General features: G+C 43.0%; 1 protein-coding gene across 2 annotated transcripts in view; it reads left to right on the plus strand.

The window, feature by feature from the left end:
- Window positions 1–21,020, plus strand: part of SIGLEC1 (sialic acid binding Ig like lectin 1) — a 121,046-nt gene that overhangs the window by 67,056 nt on the left and 32,970 nt on the right. For both annotated transcript variants that reach the window (XM_082243800.1, XM_082243801.1), the window contains 5 exons: window positions 2,145–2,402; window positions 5,976–6,275; window positions 8,498–8,752; window positions 12,496–12,795; window positions 17,894–18,145. In XM_082243800.1, coding sequence (XP_082099926.1) covers window positions 2,145–2,402; window positions 5,976–6,275; window positions 8,498–8,752; window positions 12,496–12,795; window positions 17,894–18,145 — 1,365 coding nt within the window. The remainder of the gene's footprint in view (window positions 1–2,144; window positions 2,403–5,975; window positions 6,276–8,497; window positions 8,753–12,495; window positions 12,796–17,893; window positions 18,146–21,020) is intronic.

Consider the following 21,020-nt stretch of genomic DNA (forward strand, 5'->3'; position numbering starts at 1 on the left):
GCTCTGTCTTGTTTCCGGGAGCTGCGATGCGCTCCACCCGCCTTCCCCTCCCTCCACCCTCCGCTCTTTGGGGCGGGAGTGGGGGGCGGGGTTTGCGGCCGCAGCGCATCGGCGTCACACACATCCGTGCAGGTCCTGACGTCATGATTGGCGTCGGCACATTGACACGTGTTTTCCATCAGCCTTCCCACATATGGATCTCTGCTTCCGGCTCACATAGCCGTTTGCTGATCCCTCGTTGTGGTTGTAGCAGTGTGACGTTGGGAGCATACCCTGCTCATGTCTTCATGGAGGTACTTTTCATTTCTTCCTTCCTACACACTTTCACCTTGTCTCCTATCCAGTCCTAGATGGACTGACACCCTTACCTACTTGCACAATTTCATCATTTTAATTGGGATATTCATTTCATATGACCCTTCTTATTAATCATTGGTCTCGGTTACCAGCTATACTTTTTTGAACCACACATCTCACTGGTCTATCACCAATCATTTTTGCCTTTCATCTACCCTTGCACTCTTGGTACTCCTTTCTCCCTTTCTTAGTCTGCTTCACGGTTCATACACTCTTCTACACTCCAACTACTCTTCATCTATTACTTTTCTATTCACTCCATGGCTGTTGGCCTTGGCGGCTTGGTCCTCTGGCATGGACAATTCACCACCTCTCCTTACTTGCATACGTGCTAAGCTTTTTATATCTTTAATATTTCATTATGATACCATGATATTATCATTCTAGAAACCCATTGTGGTCAATTGGAGATTTTGGTGGTCCCCACATGAGGATTCATAGCATCCATAGATCCAACACTACAGTCACCTACGTGTGCAGGCTTTGCCCCCTCAGCTCCCGTGTCAGGCATACCCTCCGTCGGCACATCTCTACACATCCTGCAACTCCACTTGGAACAAACTTGTGAGTTTCAATATAAGGGCTGGGTATATTGAGCTGTTTCACAGCCATACACATGTTCTTTCATATATACATGTATTCATATACATCATTTTCTCTAGATATACGAACTACATCTGCTCCTGATGAGTGTTTTTACACGAAACGCGTCGAGCCTTTCATGAAGCAAATTTTATATCATCAATTTTGTTTCATTATGCATTTTACTGTATTGTTATTTTACTTGTATTTATTGTTGACATTCATGTTGTTTAACAACATGCATGTACTGATGTTACCATTGCTTTGCCATTGTTGTACATCCATGTAATATCCATACCCTTCAATGCTGTTCTTCACATGTTTTGCCAGTACTATCATCCATCACCTTGGATACGAGTATAATAAAATGTGATTTACCATGATCTGTTTTGTTCATTATGGTTGCACAATTATCAGTCACATAGGGCCACACATCTCATATAAAGTCCCAAACTTCAATATGTTTTTTATCGTGCGATAATAGGGATGGAGGCACATGCCTTTGTGTTGCCTCATATAAAGTCCCAACCCCCTCTTTTTTCTTTGCCTCTGCCGTATTCATGCCTTCAGCTGGCAATACAGATAACTTGTATGGTAATAATTTGGGATCTATTTATAAAACATTTGTTCAACAAATGTCACACTCATACTGTATGTGCAGGATGGACTAACTGCCCCCTGTATTTTCTGTAATAGAATAATTCCTGTGATCATCAGCTCCATCTAGTGGTCAAAATGAAATATCGTTTTCTGAAATGCCTTGAGAAAAAATACTGCATTTTGGCCATTAGATGGCGCTGAATGAAATAAATAACATTAAAAAAACATGGGGGAAAATGTATCCAGTCTGCATTAATGTGTATGACATTTGTCCAACTAACGCTTTATAAATATACCCCTAAGTGTTCGATTAACTTTGGAGGTTGCGAATACAAGTAATAAAATGTTTAACTTGTTTTCTGCCTAGAATTACTACTAATGTACATAAATATGTATATGGATGGATTTTTACTTATAGTGTATTATATGTATCATGCCTCCCTTTCTTTATATATATTCACAATTACATGATCTTTGCAAATGAAATATAAAATGGTAAGACATTAATGTATAGGTTACTATTGCATATATAAAATATTTCAGATGTTTCATTTGATCTTGAAGTGTAAACAAGGTAAGACCTGTATTTATTTTTGTCTGAACAGCGGCAAGAATTATGGTGTCCCCATCTGCGGATGTACGAGAAGGGGAAAATGTTACCCTCACCTGCGTCTTGAAAAGCTCATCAGACATGGAAAATGACACCTTTAGCTGGTTCAAAAATAATGCTTTGTTAATAGAAGAACAAGAGGATGTTCTACACTTTGGGGGAGTCCTCAGCTCAGATTCCGGGTCGTATTATTGCAAAGCATGGAGTGGGGAGACAAGCAAGACCTCCGCCCCCCTCAGACTTCAGGTGGCATGTAAGTACAAACATCCAACCAGATAAATTATACCAAAAAAATAATCTGCACTAGGCCCTGACCTGTGAAAATATATCACAAACCAATGTTTCGGGGAAATGGCAAACTCAAAGAATATACCAATAGACATTTTTTTTTTTTTTTTGTAATAAAAGTCTTATGAAAAAAAGAATATTAAAGTGAATCTAAACCCATGTGGAAATGCTTCAAGATTTAAATAGTACATACATAGTTACATAGTTACATACATCGGTTGCAAAAGATAGACACAGGTTCATTTAGTTTAACCACAGAGGAAGCCAAAAACTCTATAAAAACCCCCTAGAGGGGTGTGACGAACGACCATTTGCTGGGACGTTCTCCACGGGCTACTGGAGGAGTGTGGAGGCCAGCCTCCTGCCCACGGACTACAGGCCCTGGCTTGTAGGGGAGCACGGCTCTGTGTGGGGATGTATGCTGAGGGACCCTTGGAGTACTGTTACTTTGAATTCAAGTCCATGTCACCCCAAGAGACACAGACTCTGGGCCTAAGCTGCCAATTACAACAAAGGACTTCGCACAATGAGAGACTAAACAGATGCTAACGTTATTAGACTCTACTGGTGGGATGTGTATTGACACTTATAATAAGGTGTGTTGAAAATGGAGATGGGCAGTCTGCGAGCCTATGTCTTCTGCTTTCATCTGTTTAGAGGTGGTGTGTGTTCACACTTCTAGGAATGCGTATTCGGTTATGTTTTGGGCTTGTTGTCAATTATGATAATGCTAATCCTGTCTGAGCCTGCAGTGTCATTTACATATTGTTTCTGTCCAGATGGCCAGGTATGTTAATTATGTTCTGTATAGAATACATTTGCATATAATGTAATCAAGCACCTAAGACTATATATATTGGAAGTGAGTTGTTGAATAAAGAGTCTTGGTTTTACCCTTCATCGAGCTTAGGCTCATGTTTGAGGGGGAATTTGGGGCCATAGTCACTGCATCACGTGGGATTCGGGAGACCTAAGATGGAAATACTTGGTCAAAGTATTGGGGGTCTGTTACAAAGGGTCTCCAAACTTTTTAAACCAAGGACCAGTTTACTGTCTTGCAGACTTTAGGGGGGGCCAGACTGTGGCCATTGAGACTACACAATAACTGTGCCAGTAAGCCCCATTGTGATGGCTTTGGGCAGGTGACAGGTACTCTTTATGGCAAAATTGGGAATTTATTAGACCCCTGATCTCTGTTCTGATGCTTCTGGTACAAATTGTTGTTCTTCAGATCCTTGGAATGTCTTGTGAAAAAGAGAGACAGTTTGTCTCCTTGTTCTACAACAAAGTATTTGGGAATCTGGAGGTCAGTCAAGCTTATAAAGAGTCCTAGATAACAGAAATTAATGTTTCTTGTAGTCAATGATGTGCTGCTTGTGCAGTTTCTTAAGGGATTGATTATTTTCCTGTCCAGGTTTGGAGTTTAAAAGTCTCCAGTGAACCACGTAGCGCCCGCCCACATTGTACTGTGGACGAGCAACCTCTGTAAGCAAAACTATGTACCCGTACAACGCTGCCTACTTCCATTGATTGTACACAGTGGGAGCCTGTCAGCAAGTCCTGTTTAATGATTCATGGCCCGGAACATGCTGATCGGCAGTGTACATTCTCAGCCGAGAGCTCTGTGTTGACATTCAACACAGAGCTCTGTACACAGGGAACGATCTCTGTGTTTCAGAGCAGGGATGAGAAACTTAGAAATCAACTAGTAAAAGCAGCACATTTTACACATATTACACATAGTTAGGCAAATAGTTAACCCCTTGATCCCTGTTAGATATTTATTCCAAATTCATAATTCTGCACTTATTGGAATTATATTATATTCAGAGCAAGCTTGCAAAATATATGTGGTTTTATGATTAATCATAATATTAATGTGTGAATGACCTTGATCCGGTGATTAACAATGAAGTTCTTCATCTGAGCTGAGGCAGTAAAATGTCAGATAATTCTGGAGTATGTAGCTAGTTGGGAGATGACATATAAGGTATCTGGTATAGAATGTCATGAAAGCCAAAAATAGGCATGATCCATGTAATACTAGGAATAATACATATATTAGTTTAAATAATGTTAGTTAGGATTATTGTAATCCCGGTCATAATTAATCGTATTTGTATGTATTTACTTAATGTTATACAAGTCATATAAGTTGGTTATATGTGTTACTTTTGTATAGATTTTTGGTTATTTGGTGTAACATGACATTAACCACATTAGATGTTACAAGAATAGTGTGTTACATGTGGGCTTGTCAATCAAAGTCCATATATGACTTTGAGTTTAGTACCTCCTCTTGTATAGAATAACTGACGTTAGCAGAAGTTATGTATGCCATACATAGTTTTGAGCATTGAGATTATGACGTCTACATGTAAGATAAATTGCCAGGAGATTAGGACCTCAGGAGAGGACACACAGACTAGGGAAGATCACACATACATCAGACTTCTTCTCCACTAAACCTATACATAGACTTTTTGACAACTTAAGCAGGTGTTTGTTCTCTGAAACCTAGAGACGTAATTTCCTGCTTCTTACTGTACTTGAAGATTTTCACTGAAGGACATAGAGGAACACACATGTCTATACAGCCATGATTTCAAGCAGGACACATTTTTTAGAAGTATTGTTTTTATTCCTTATATTTTTACCTACACTGAACTGAACTGTTATACCCTTTACATTGTATTGTTGATGCCGAGTGTGTTTGAATAGAATCACACTTTGTTTTTAAATCAGTCTGGCTATCAATGCTAATCAAAACAAAACGCCTAAAGAGATTAGAATATTAGAGATATTCTATATTTTACAATCCCCCAAGATGTTAACCCCTTCCCAGCCAGTGGCATTAGTGCAGTGACAGTGTATAGTATTATCACTCATCACTGTATTAATGTCACTAGTGATGCCAGTGGCAGTTAGTCAGTTCCCCCCAGCGTCAGTTAGTGTCAGATTGTCAGGAGCACTATCGCAGTCTCGTTATGTAGGCACTATAAAGTTCACGCAAACCAATCAGTATACATTTATTGGGATTTTTATGAAAAATATGTAGAATACATTTTAGCCAAAATTTATAAAGAAATTAATTGTTTTTATTGAATATGTTTTATAGCAGAAGGTCAAAAAAATTCAAGATTTCAAAAGTTTTGGTCTTTTTTTTTGGTTTATATTGCAAAAAAAAAAAAAGCAGTTGTGATCAAATACAACCAAAAGAAAGCTCTATTTGTGTGAAGAAAATGATATCAATTTTGTTTGGGTACAGTGTTCCATGACCGCGCAATTACCAGTTAAACTAGCGCAGTGTCGAATAGCAAAAAATGAGCTGAAGTGGTTAATCAAGGCGTCAGATGCCTGGTACACTTGCTATGTCTGAAGATCTCTGTGTAGATTGATTTCTATTTGTAAGTTTTCCTTTAACTTTACTCTTCTCTTCTCTTCTAAATAAACTTTTAGAACCTTCACTATGAACATACTGTAGGTTGTTGTTTTCCTTCAGATTAATAGTTGTCATTTATTGTTCTCTTTACTCCAGATGCTCCAAGAAGTGTGCAGCTCAGATCCTTCCAAGATACTAAAGAGGGGCGTACGGCTTTCATACGTTGTACCGTAGACAGCTACCCTACGGCTGAGGTCATGCTGTACAAAGGAGACCAACTGGTTGCTTCCAGACTCACTGCAGACTCTTCATATGAGCGGATCACAGTTTCCGTGGCTCGGAACGAGCTGACTCTGAATATTAATAATCTTAAAATGGAGGATGAAGGAAAATACACCTGTACCACCAGAAACCCCATCGGATCTTTATCAGAGACTTTACAATTCATTGTTCAGAGTAAGTTTACATCAAGCTTCTGCGTGAAATGATTGTATTGTTGCCTGCTCTGGCTTCCTGTCCCCTGGGTGATCTTTTATGGCACTTTTCCACTCTACTGCCCTGCTTGGCCCGGTTTGCTTTTCCACTGCTGGTACCGCATGGTACGGTGTTGGAACGGTTCGGTACAGTACGGTATGGTTTGCTTTTCCACTAAAGTAGTACTAAAGTTAAGTGGGTGGGATAACAACGGGGTGGGTGGGATTCTCTGACCAATCAGTGGCTAGTAGTGACTGCATGCAAAGGATTGTGGGATATGGTACCGGGTATGGTACCTCTTCGAACCACAATCGAGGTGGTACTGTTTTTGAGAGCCGTACCATTCGGTTCCATGCAGTGGAAAAGCACCGCCGTACCATACTGTACAGAACCATTCCTACACCATACCATGCAGTACCAGCAGTGGAAAAGCACAAAAGCGAGCTGAACCGTTCGGTTCCATGCAGTGGAAAAGTGCCATTATTCAGGTGCTTTACTTGATCTGCCATTATATAAAGAAAATTTTCTGTCCAAAATTGGATAGATGGAACCTGATGCAGGTGAGTCAGTCCCTGATATCTTATGGGTCTTGGAGACTCCACCAGTTCCTGTCATAGTTCCGGACTCTGCTCCTGTCCACCTGGACTTCTTGGATGTTCCACCCTACCTTTGGGTGTTCCAATACCTCCTGTTACAGTTTTTATATTATAAGTAATAAAGTCTATCAGGGATGATGGGAACCCTTTGTGGGCATATCTAGTTTGCCTATCTGCGAACTCAACACCAAGATCTCACAACAGGGTCTCTGAGAGAAGGAACTGACAGTGGTTTAAATCTCCAGCATCTGCCAAAAACTGAATAATTAGTGTTCATTCAACGAATCCTTTGCTTGATAAAAGCTCACAACTGAGAGTAAACTATTCATTTATTTTCCTTTACACTTAAAGCTTAAGGCCCCCTCCACATGGGGTGGGCTCAGTTGGAGTCCACCTGCTCATCGGGGAATCTATCCACTGATCCCTACTGGGCACGTGGATGGCCGGTCCGTGATGCAGAGCTGACACAGACACAGTCCACTCTTCTCTATAGGCGGTCAGATGTAAATGGACCACCTGTCCATTTACATCCCACTGCCATCCAATCCGATCCGCCAAACAGATGTGGAACGGATCCCACATCTGTCTGTTTTTAGCAGACAGGATTGGATCGGATGGCAATGGACACATGTCCGTTGACACCCATCACTCCATAGAGGAGACTGGAGGGTTTGATCGGGTCCGTCAGTTTTTCAGGAGACTCAATCAGACCCGCCCATGTGAAAGGGCCCTAATTTTGGGCAATTGTTTGTTTCATTTTTTGTTGTTGTTTTTATTTTTGAATTGTGCCACAGGATCCGTGAAAAAAAAAAAACTCTACTCTTCTTCGTCCCAGTCCCCCACAGTAATTCTTTTGCACCACTAGATGACCTGGGTCCATTAGAAGTCTTCTGGGTTTAATGACACCCAGCACCATTTAGACCACTTCCAGTGAGTGCAGGTTATTATGGGTCCGTGCCTTGGTGGGGTGTCACCACAGCACCCTGCATTTATAGTACAATGCCACTGAGGGCTAGCCCTCCACCTCACATGGCTAGCATGGGACATCTGAAATAGATGAGCATATAAAAAAAAAGCACAAAATACATGGTGGGGGTCTACAAAAAGTTGGGGTGTAACTGGAAGCATCTGGGAGAACCTAGTGCTTTTCTTTTGCATTAGTGGTTTAGTATTTAATTGCAGTGTACCTTGGATCTTGCCCAATTGACCACTTCAATAGAGTCATTTCTCCTGCACTGCCCCCTCACCTCCTTGCACATCATAGCCCTCCCCACTTCTGTGAGTGTCTAATTAACCCCTGTGCTGACCCAGCTCCTGCACCCCTCCCCTCATCTGCCTACATAAAGTTTTATGTAGCTGCCTAGGGAGGAGCAAAGAGGAATTCTACAGAGTCAGTTGAGTGACAGCTCATACGTTTACTGGGGTTGCTGACATCATATCCAAGATGTTGATCCAAGTCCCAGCAGCAGTCTCAGGGCTTCTGGATGTCTTCTCATAAAGGTAAAAAACATACATAAAATACAACAAACGCAAGCATAATGTTATGGGAAGTTTGTTGTTGGTCTGACGAAAGGTCTCTTTAAACACCATTTTTTGTTTCCACTATAGCCTCAAGAGTGCTGGTGAACCCATCCACGGAGGTTTTGGAAGGAGTTAGAGTGACGCTGACATGTGACACCATGAAGTCCCAGTTAGGGGAGATGGAATACATTTGGTATAAGAACAGCAGGTGGCTGGGGAAGACCCATGACAACTATCTACAGTTTGACAGTATTAAAAGCAGCGACTCTGGTTATTACCATTGCCTGGCCCGTGGTAGTCAAGACAGCAGTACTTCCCCTTCGGTGTCGCTGCATGTGTCATGTAAGTTTAGTTTATCTCTTGCCTTTTCCTTCGCATTGCAAATGTGGATTGCCACCAATGTCTTTGAAGGTTCTAATTTATCTAGGTCATTGTATAGAAGGTAGTTAGTCACATACCTTCTCCAATCCACTTCTTCGGTTCCAGTGAGTGTCAGGAAGATATCACAACATTTTCAGTATAACCATAATTTAAACACTTTATTCCAATAACCATGAAAAAGCAGATCTTATTGTCCAAAAACATGATGGGAAAGGCGAAAATTGCAATACTGGAAAAACTATAATTGAACAGGGGTGATGGCCTTCACCACCATCATTCTTCAACATATGCTACTGTTTAACCACTTTACCACCGGAGGATTTTCCTGCTTTACGTCCAGGCCACTTTTTGCAACTTGGCACCGTGCGACTTTAACTGACAATTGCGCGGTCATGCAACGCCGTACCCAAACGAAATTTACGTCCTTTTTTTCACACAAACAGAGCTTTCTTTTGTTGGTATTTGGTCACCGCCGCGCTTTTCATTTTTTGCAATATTAATAAAAAAAGAGCGACAATTTTGAAAAAATAACAATATTTTTCTACTTTGACAGTTACAAAATATCCAATATATTAAATTTTTGTCATATATTTAGGCCACAATGTATTTAGCTACATGTCTTTGACAAAAAAATTCTCAATGAGCGTATTTTTAACCGCTTTAAGACCAGAAGATTTTACCCCATTCCTGACCAGGCCATATTTTGTGATTCGGCACTGCGTTATTTTAACGGACAATTGCGCAGTCGTGCGACGCTGTACCCAAATTATATTTATGTCATTTTTTTCCCCACAAACAGAGCTTTCTTTTGGTGGTATTTGATCACCTGTGCAATTTCTACTTTTTGTGCTATAAACAAAAAAAGAGCGACAATTTTGAAAAAATAACAATATTTTTCACATTTCTTTATATGAAATTCCCCCCCAAAAAAATGTAAAAATCTAAATTTTTTAACATTTTTGGCCAATTTGTTTTCTGCTACATATTTTTGGTAAAAAAAAAATAGCAATAAGCGTATTTTGATTGGTTTGCGCAAAAGTTATCGCAGCTACTAACTACGGGAAAGATTTGTCATTTTTATTGTTTTTTTTTTTATTTACGAGTAATGGCGGCGATCTGCGATTTTTTTTTGCAGGACTGCGACATTGCGGCGGACAGATCAGACCCTTGACTGACACTTTTGGGGGGACCAGTGACATTACTACAGTAATCAGTGCTATAAATATGCACTGTTACTGTACTAATGACACTGGCAGGGAAGGGGTTAACTTTATTGGTGATCAAGGGGTTAAATATATGCCTGGTGCTTACTGACGTGTGTGGGGGGAGGGGATTGTGTGACACAGGCACAGATTGCAGGTTCAGCTATGCTGAATCCTGTAATCTGTCCCTGCCTGTTACATAGGAGATCCGCCCGCTTTGTTTACACAAGCGGGCGGATTTCCTCACTTGATCCCTGACGATAGGGGAATAGCCCTGGCCCGACTCCCGCTGTGTCTGAATACAGCGGGAGCGAGCCTCCGGCGGCGCCCGCGCCGCCCACAAGGGGAGGAATCCAGCGACGTAGGTCTACGTCGCTGGATGGAATCGAGCCACTTTGCCGCAGTACGCTCCATGTGAGCGGTCGGCAAGTGGTTAACATCTCTACCCCACTGTTTTGACAATTCATTTAGACATCATAACCAGAGAATCAACACCTATGCAGACTTTCTGAAACCAGGAGTAGGATTATGTAACTAGAACAGGGTAGTTCCATAACTTTCACACCTCCCTTCCTGTTTTTGGACAAACATCATCTGTACATTCCATGGTGACTGGATTGATGTGTCTGCTACCTGTGTAGATATACATGTTGGGGTATCTTCCTGACTCTCATTAGAACTGAAGAAGTGGCTTGGAGAGGCTACAAAATGTCTTCAACATTACAGAACAAGCCCAGTTGGATGAGACTAACTACTACTAGTTTACCACCAATGTCAGCATGCCAAGTCCGTTTAAAGCTGAAAGTTAAAAAAAAAACCCTACTTTTCTAGCACAGCAATGAGAATTTATTAAAATTGGAGCAGTTTCTGGCGTCTATTTGTTCAGTTAAAGAGGAAGTAAACCCTCCTCTGCAAATTGTACCTATAGGTAAGCCTATGATAAGGCTTACCTATAGGTACTGTAAATATCTCCTAAACATTTACCGTTTAGGAGATATTTACCTTACATGCAGCCAGTGACATCACTGGCACATGCGCTCTGTAGGAACGGCCGCTGATGCCGTTCCTTCAGAGCCCCGCGCCGTGGCCGTCGGCTCCCGCGCGCGTGCGCGGGAGTGACGTCACCACGGCTCCGGCCAATCAGATGGCCGGATGCCTCAATCCCGGAAGACGGACGACTGAACGTGTTGCCCGTCATAGAGGTAAGCGGGCGGCACGGTGGGGGGCTCGTTCTAAGGTAAGTATTTCATAATGAGCTAGTATGAGATGCATATTAGGTCATTATATGTTTCTCTTTCAGGGTGAAAAAAAAAATGGATTTACAACCTCTTTAAGCTGGTTTCCATCCACAGGTTCTGTTTAGGGCCAATTCACACTATCTGCGGTGACAGATGTTTTACTGTACAGTAAAATGTCTGTCACCGCAGGGACACACTGGAAACAATTGTTCCTGCATGTCCCAATCACACTACAATGCAGCCTAGAGCAGTGCTGCATCACGCTGCAGTAAAATGCAGACATACTGCATTTTATCTCAGCACACTGGGCCAAATTCCACTGCAATGTAGGGCAGCACAGCTCATCACATTACCTGACATTGCAGTGAATGAAGTGTATGTTTTTTACACTTCAAATAAAGCTTCTACAAAACAAAAAAAAAGGGAGCTGTGTGATGCCCTGGATCACGCATCACACTGCCCCCTAACACAGCCAGAAACGCAGAGCAGCCGGAGCGGTGAACCGCTGTTGCTGCTGCTCTGCGTTGCAGTGTGAAATGGCCCTTAGCAAAATTACCCTCATTGGGTTTCTGAAGGACCCTATTTCAAAATGGAACAAATTTTACAATAGTTGCGATGTTTCCCAGCTGGGTACAACATTCACACTTAGAATTTCATTAATTCAGATAAGAATCGAGAACAAAAATGTCTGTTCTTCTTCTTTGATTTTTCACTATGGGCAGTGGTCGATTTGTCCCTATTAAAGCATCCTCCTACTGTAGACAGGTTGCTACGATGTTAGGTAAATTTAGTTCTTTTTGTCTCCAGTGTAATAATAGGAGCACCTTTTGATTTCTTTGAGCTGTTCTGGATCTCACAGGCTGCAGGTTTGATTGCCTCCTCCTGCATTCTAGAGGTTTATAGAACACAAGGAAGGCTGCAGCCAACCCTTAAGGAGGTGTGCCCAGTAGGTGACTGGAGAGGGGCATAAATATCCTGAGGCCGTGGGCAGCCATGCTTTCAGGCTTCAGGTGCTCCGCTGATGTTCACTGAGGTCTGAGCTGTGGCAGAGCAAGGGGCCTATTCCAAATCATCTTTGGAGCTCACTAAGCAGTCGTTAGCAACCTCTGTAGGAACCCTAGGGTTCCACAGAACCCTGGTAGAGAATGGCTGATATAGAATGATAGTAAAAATATTTAATTTAGTCCCTATTTCCACCCCCCTTTTACATAAAACTAGCTCTATTTTTTCTGTACTGATCATGTATTTGATTTATGGTTCACAGATGCCCCTCGAAGGTTGGTTATTTCATCATTTTGGGAAGCATCTGGTGCACAGGTTGGCATCATTCAGTGTTCGGTAGATAGTGATCCAACCTCCACGTTGGCCATGTACTACAGACATATGTTGGTTGGTTCTTCCAATTCCTCCGAATCCTCCAGCCCCAGGATTAAAATATCTTCTGCACAAAACTTGTTAAAGATGGAGATCCATCAGGTCATGCTGGAGGACGAGGGTCTGTATACTTGCACTGCAACTAATTCTATTGCTGAATCGAGAACATCTGCTAACTTCACAGCACAAAGTAAGTAATTTATTTTCATGGGGGTAGTAGTAAGGAGTGTGGGGGTTTGGGGGATAAGTGAGGTTGGTGGATGCTTAACCTTGTTATCAACCCAAAGTCAAGTGTGCTGAGTGTCCATTTATGTTAACCCATCACAGATTGGTATACTCCTGAGGTTATTGACCAGATAGTTAAAGAAAAAACCTCAGCCAATAAAATAACAAGATATTAATGAATAGCTTAATAAAAGATAAAAATACAGTGCCTTGCGAAAGTATTCGGCCCCCTTGAACTTTGTGACCTTTTGACACATTTCAGGCTTCAAACATAAAGATATAAAACTGTAATTTTTTGTGAAGAATCAACAACAAGTGGGACACAATCATGAAGTGGAACGAAATTTATTGGATATTTCAAACTTTGTTAACAAATAAAAAACTATCAGTTTTGCACATCGAGAGACTGAAATTTTTGCCCATTCCTCCTTGCAAAACAGCTCGAGCTCAGTGAGGTTGGATGGAGAGCGTTTGTGAATAGCAGTTTTCAGTTCTTTCCACAGATTCTCGATTGGATTCAGGTCTGGACTTTGACTTGGCCATTCTAACACCTGGATATGTTTATTTGTGAACCATTCCATTGTAGATTTTGCTTTATGTTTTGGATCATTGTCTTGTTGGAAGACAAATCTCCGTCCCAGTCTCAGGTCTTTTGCAGACTCCATCAGGTTTTCACAAAGTTCAGGGGGGCCGAATACTTTCGCAAGGCACTGTAGCAAAACCTGCATTTGCTGCAATATTTACCTTCAATCCAGAATGTTCCCTCAAAGTCATTTTTTTCTGCCACTAGATGTCCTTAGTCTTAAGACCAGGAGCAACCAAACTACTTCTTCTGCCCCCAGCATGTGACTGGACAGTGAAAGAAGAAGCAGCACAGCGATTAGTTCATCTCTCTGTCACTTTGCTCTTTTTCCAATCGGCAAGCTTTTTGTTCACACATGGACTAATTAGCTGCTTGTGCTGCTTCTTCCTCTCACGCTCTAGCCCAGCTATATAGGGACTTCAAGTCCCTTCAAAATCCTATGAAAATGTTTTCCCTGCAATGAAGTGTGTACTCTCATTTTGAGCATCGAGCTATCCCAAGAGGCAGTGATGAGGCTCAGGGCCGGACTGGCCTATCGGGATACCGGGATATCTCCCGGTGGGCCGCCGGCCCTGGGGCCGCTTTAATAGGGCCGCCCGCAGAGCGCCGCTTTAAGTATTGCCGGTCGGCAGCCGCTGATTGGCCGCTCGCGCTCGCCGCTGACGCTGTGCAGGCTGCGTGCACTGCCCCGGCCCCCTCTGCGCTCCCGCTGTGAGCGGCATGACGTCACGGCGGGGCGGCTGGCCGGCTGCGCCTGCGCGGTGGATGGTGGTGCTGGCTCTGGCTGGTGCATCGTCTGGCGCCGACGATCCCTCCCCCTCCCAGTCTCCCACACTGCACGCACGCCAGCAGCCAGCATGTGATCGCAGGTCAGAGGTCAGCTCCAGTCCGGTTTGGCCGTTTTCATGCTGGCAGACTGTCGAGTGTGTGTGGTGTGTGGAGTGTCCTGCGTGCCTGGTAAGTATATCATCATGCTGCCAATGAATGGGGGCAATGCTGTGCGCTCTGCAATGAATGGGGGCAATGCTGTGCGCTCTGCAATGAATGGGGGCAATGCTGTGGCGCTCTGCAATGAATGGGGGCAATGCTGTGGAGCTCTGCAATGAATGGGGGCAATGCTGTGCGCTCTGCAATGAATGGGGGCAATGCTGTGGCGCTCTGCAATGAATGGGGGCAATGCTGTGGCGCTATGCAATGAATGGGGGCAATGCTGTGCGATCTGCAATGAATGGGGGCAATGCTGTGGCGCTCTGCAATGAATGGGGGCAATGCTGTGCGCTCTGCAATGAATGGGGGCAATGCTGTGGCGCTCTGCAATGAATGGGGGCAATGCTGTGGCGCTCTGCAATGAATGGGGGCAATGCTGTGGCGCTCTTCAATGAATGGGGGCAATGCTGTGGCGCTCTGCAATGAATGGGGGCAATGCTGTGGCGCTCTGCAATGAATGGGGGCAATGCTGTGGCGCTCTGCAATGAATGGGGGCAATGCTGTGGCGCTCTGCAATGAATGGGGGCAATGCTGTGCGCTCTGCAATGAATGGGGGCAATGCTGTGGCGCTCTGCAATGAATGGGGGCAAATCTGTGCGCTCTTCAATGAATGGGGGCAATGCTGTGGCGCTCTGCAATGAATGGGGGCAATGCTGTGGCGCTCTGCAATGAAAGGGGGCAATGCTGTGGCGCTCTGCAATGAATGGGGGCAAGTCCTTTGTGTGCTTTTAGATCGGTCTTATCTATAAATAATGCTCTCATTAAATGTGCTTTAAAATGCATGATTTTACCTTTTTATGAACAAGAACTCAACGTTGTGCTGGTATGACGACGCAATGCTATGGGGCTGGTATGTAATTTTTTCCGGGGCTGGTATGTAATTTTTTCCGGGGCTGGTATGTCATTTTTTCCAGGGCTGGTTTTCATAACCAGTCCGGCCCTGATGAGGCTCAATGATGTCACCCATGCCTCTGGGAAAAGTCAGCAGCCATTTTCAGGATCCTTTTTTTTATTTTACTTTTTTTTTAGCAACACCTTAAGTTTAGATCACATTAGCAGGCAATATGACTTTGGGGTGAGGGCTTTTAATAGAGCAGAACTTCCTTTTTTCATTGGAGGTCTGCTACAAGAAAAGTGTATACAGTAAGCTAGAAGTGGAGGGTTTATTTAAGTGGAATTGCTCTGTTGATGAAGATGTTTGGTAAAATCTCAAACAGAGGCATAACTAGAACCTTCATGGTCCCGTTGCAAGAATACACAAAGGGCCCCCCCCTGTTCTCCAGCTTGGGCCCTTTCCCTCTATGTCCGTGGTTTTTCCTACTGATCCTGGGGACCTTTACTCCCTTTTTGGCACCCTTTTTTTTTTTTTTATCGTTGTCACTTTTATTATTTCTACAATTGTACTTAGGAGCCCCACGGGGGGGGGGGGGGGGTCTCTGATGTAAAACGCTGATGTTTCACTTTTGGGACAGAGAAAGGAGATTGAGGACACGGCCCTCAATCTCCATCTCTACAGCGGCCCTCAATCTCCATCTCTACAGCCTCAGCTGCATAGAATGAATAAGAAGCAATAGCTCGGAACAGAGCTTCCTGTTCATTCACAAACGGAAGCATAGGAAACACAGTTAAATATGTTTCAGGTATGAATGATCAGTGATCAGTAGTGATCAGTATTGATCACTGACTCTGTCTATTCAGAAAACGAAGGGGCCAGTAAATGACATGACAGTAAATGACATGACATAGGGGCGAGAGGGGGGGGGGGAGCTGGGAGAGCACACTGGGAAGCAGGAGAGCACACAGGGGCCTGAGGACAGCAGGACCTGCATAGGAGGGGCAGAGAAGGCGGCATATAGAAGAACCAATCCCCTCCATTTTCCTCCTGCAGCTGCTGAATGCCTGCAGAAGAGAGAGAAGGAGAAGCAGGCCTGCATGAGTAACATGGAGGGCATCAGTTCTTCTATATGCCGCCTTCCTCCTATCCAGGTGTACAGGGGGCCGCACAGGCCCCCTTGAGCATAGGGCCAGTTCGCAATTGCGACCTGTTACGGAACAGGGCACCCCTGAGCAGGTACCTCCGTTGACAGATGCTCCTAGTGCTTCCCGAGGGCTCCAAGCACTCCACCAGACACCGTAAGCACTTCAGACTCCACGATCCGCCGCAGCTTGGTTAGGGTCTTGGCATCTCCTACCCACCCTGGACCAACGACAAGGCTCCAGGTTCCTGTGGGTGAACCTCTCTTTCCCCAGAGAGTGCAGCAGAACAAGCTCTTACACAAGCTCTTACAAGAGCTTAGTGATTCTCTAAGGGAGTATGGAAGACCATAGCAATCCCTGCAGCAGATTCCCCCAATAACGAGACAAAGCTCCGAGTTGAGGGTAAAACAGGAACAACATTTATTGGAAGAACACAGCACACTTTTATACAGAAATTGGAACATCCTTCCCCCAACAACCGCTTTCCCATTGGTCAATTGTAAAGTACTTGCAGTTCCCAATAAGTTCCTCTCCAGCCCATGCAAATGAGGGCTTGAAAATGAGTCAGCAGTGATTGGTCAGATAGCTTTGACCAATGCAAGGAGACAGAAGCCCCAGGGGGCAATCAATGTAAACTATAGTCAGACACAGAACAATGGTTCCCTAACGAGCCCTCAATACACATTATTCTGAGTGTCAATACCTCCCTTAGCAGACAACAGGTCAGGTCATTAGCACACCTGACAAAAGGTGAATGGGGAGCCACCTTAGACAGTCTGTCTCCTCAGAACTTCCTGGGATGACCATATTAGGAGTGCACTTCCTGTGCCTTACAGTTTACAGGAAGAAGGTTTAGCTTCCAAGATAGAGGCAAGACTCCATTATCCACATGGTTAAAGAAACACAAAAAGACACAAAAATGCATAACTCCCAGTCTACTGAACAGAACCCCCACATTCAACCCATCCCCAGATAGCCTGGATCTGAGCGCTCAACATATCCAAACAGCGCTCAGATGCCACAAACACAGTCAAATTGCCATGGGGTTTACGTTTAGCATGGGCTGATGAGAGGGTCCATAGTCACATTGCAGGAGGCGAGCAACCAGGCTTCTTCAACGCCCAGTGGCGAGATTGGTCTCGTCACACGACCCCTGTGTCCCCTGTAGATACACCCCTGATTTCCAAGCAACTTCCTTCGTTTTAGTTGCAGGTCAAGAAGATATCCCAAGATTTATCTCCACACATGTAAATCAACACCTTAATCCAATCACTACTGAATGTGTAGATGTTAATTGTTCAAGAATAGGATGGGAGGTGTGACGTGAGGCCTCATTCCAAACATACCAAAAGATAGATATTAGGTTTACATATACTTTGGGCTGTAAGATGGTTGTATACCAGAAAATAGCTCAAAAGTAAACACAGCTAGAGAGTCCCTAATTTTTTAAAGTCAAGGTCATTTCAGATTATTTAATATCACTATTATCATCTAATGCTTTCTTCTTCACCTAAAGCCACCAGAATCCTGGTCAGCCCATCCTCTGTTGTACAGGAAGGAGAGGTGGTAAATATGACTTGCATGGTGACTAGTGAAACCCCAGATGGAGTCAGCTACATGTGGTTTAAAAATGGCAATAAATTATTAAGCACCATGAAAACGTTGTCACTTGCCAGTGTTACCACCAAAGAAAGAGGATCGTATTACTGCGTTGTTGAAAGTCACCAAGGGAGCAAAAGTTCACCATCTGTCACCCTAAACATCCTGTGTAAGTACAATCTTTAGGTCTTTTCTGAAATATCTAACTTGCTGTGTGGATTGAGCCTTTCTCAATCAGGGCTCCATGGAACCTCAGGGTTCCTCTAAAAGTTGCTAGGGGTTCTGAGAGCAGTGGCAGTGGCAATTGCCCCCCTACACTGACAACCAGTGCAAGGGGGCAATTTTTTACCGGCTACCAACCCCTTAAAGACTAAAGTTAGGGGCACAACATTTTTTATGTACCGTATATAAAGGTACATCTCATAAAATTAGAATATCATCAAAAAAATTATTAATTGCAGTAATTAAATTCAGAAAGTGAAATGTGATATATTTAAAGCATTTCTTTCTTTTAATTTCGATGATTTTTTCTTACAGCTAGTGAAAACCCCAAATTCAATATTATGGAAAATTAGGAAATTACATAAGACCAAATAAAAAAAAAAGGATTTTTAATACAGAAATGTTGGCTTACTGAAAAGTATGTCCATGTACAGTATAGTATGCACTCAACGCGGAGTGACATGGAGGCGATCAGCCTGTGGCACTGCTGAGGTGTTCTGGAGGCCCAGGTTGCTTTGATAGCGGCCTTCAGCCCATCTGCCTTGTTGGGTCTGGCATCTCTCATCTTCCTCTTGACAATACCCCACAGATTCTCCATGGGGTTTAGGTCAGGTGAGTTTGCTGGCCAATCAAGCACAGTGATACCATGATCATTAAACCAGGTATTGGTACTTTTGGCAGTGTGGGCAGGTGCCAAGTCCTGCTGGAAAATGAAATTGGCATCTCCATAAAGCTGATCAGCAGAGAGAAGCATGAAGTACTCTAGAATTTCCTGGTAGAGGGCTACGCTGACTTTGGACTTGATAAAACAGTATCCTTCAAGTGGACCAACACCAGCAGATGACATGGCTCCCCAAATCATCACTGACTGTGGAAAATGTTGCATTACATTTGAAATACAAGGTTTAGAGTCTGGAGGAAGAGTGGAGAGGCACAGGATTCAAGTTGCAAGAGGTCCAGTGTAAAGTTTCCAAAGTCAGTGATGATTTGGGGAGCCATGTCATCTGCTGATGTTGGTCCACTGTGTTTTATCAAGTCCAAAGTCAGCACAGCCCTCTACCAGGAAATTCTAGAGCACTTCATGCTTCCCTCTGCTGACCAGCTTTATGGCAATTTAATTTTCCAGCATGACTTGGCACCTGCCCACACTGCCAAAACTACCAATACCTGGTTTAATGATCATGGTATCACTGCTTGATTGGGCAACAAACTCGCCTGACCTAAACCCCATAGAGAATCTGTGGAGTATTGTCAAGAGGAAGATGAGAGATACCAGACCCAACAATACAGACGAGCTCAAGGCTGCTATCAAAACAGCCTGGGCTTCCATAACACCTCAGCAGTGCCCCAGGCTGATCCCCTCCATGCCACACCGCATTGATGCAGTAATTCATGCAAAAGGAGCCCCGACCAAGTATTGAGTGCATACTATACTGTACATGGACATACTTTTCAGTAAGCCAACATTCCTGATTTCCTGTATTAAAAATATTTTTTTTTATTGGTCTTTTGTAATATTCTAATTTTCTGAGATACTGAGTTTTGGGGTGTCACTAGCTGTAAGCCATAATCATTAAAATTAAAAGAAAGAGATGCTTGAAATATATCACTCTGTGTATAACACATCTATTTATAAAATATATGAGTTTCACTTTTTAAATTGAATTACTGAAATAAATTAACTTTTTGATGATATTCTAATTTTATGAGATGCACCTGTATGTGTTTTTTCTTTAATTTGTATTCAGTTTAAGATTATTACCGAAAATAATTTTGTTGTGTAGGTTTTAAAAAACGCCTCTCTATTATGTACAGTACCCTTCAAGTCATATGCCACTGGATCATCCAAAGCAACTTAAAGAGGCTTTGATTTACTAAACTTGCAAAATCTGGTGAAGTTGTGCATAGAAACCAATGAGTTTACAGTTTTTTTTGTCAAAGATTAATTGGAAAAGCTGAAGGTAAAAGCTGATTGGCTACTATGCACAGCTGCATCAGATTTTGCACTCTCTAGTTTTGGTAAATCAACCCTAAAGTCTCAGCTCCAATCCAACTCCAATTTCAGTACACCTACTATTGCTTTTGCTCACCTAAATACCAGAGCCAATACAGACACCTCCCAAAACTTTTTTTTTTTTAATTCCAATTTTGTATATTGAAATAACTGTGCCACGACCGTGAGCCAAGCGTTTGGATCGCGGTTGTGGAGAAGTCCCATTGACCTCAATGGCCAAGTTTGACAGGTGGTACCATCCATCAAACTCAGCCAGCTGAGTTAACTTTGCTGTAGTCAAAAAGCATTGTGTCCATGGCATATGTACCAGCCCATCCAGCTGACTTTGGTAGCCAGTCAATGGGCATTAAAAATGTGGATCAGCCACCTTGCTGTCCATAAAAAATTAGCCTTATATCCGCAAAGCTAGGGGGCAAATCCATATTAATAACTTTGAAACAGGGTATCCAACAAGCATATCTCATATAAGGGAGGCTGGTAGCTGTTTACAAATTTGGCCTGTATAGTGTAGTAGTATATCATTTTTGTAAAGTTGAACAAATTTACATGCACAAAGCAAAAATACACAATGTTTTTCCTTTAAAACAAGAAAATGCTTGCTCTCAGACTGTGCTTCCTGCATGGTAGAGATACATCTTGTATTTTCTCACTGAGTTATGTCAGCAGTCATTTAGCAGGGATGCTAACTTCACGATCGTTACTTTAGGGAGACCCTGCAGGACTGTGTACATATTTCAGTGATGAAAATCATGCAAAATACATATGAAATTTAGAATGCCACATTACTACTTATTTGAAATCATGTAAT

Source organism: Pelophylax lessonae (genome assembly GCF_965119305.1).
Source record: "Pelophylax lessonae genome assembly, chromosome: 1".
NCBI classification, from domain to species: Eukaryota; Metazoa; Chordata; class Amphibia; order Anura; family Ranidae; genus Pelophylax; species Pelophylax lessonae.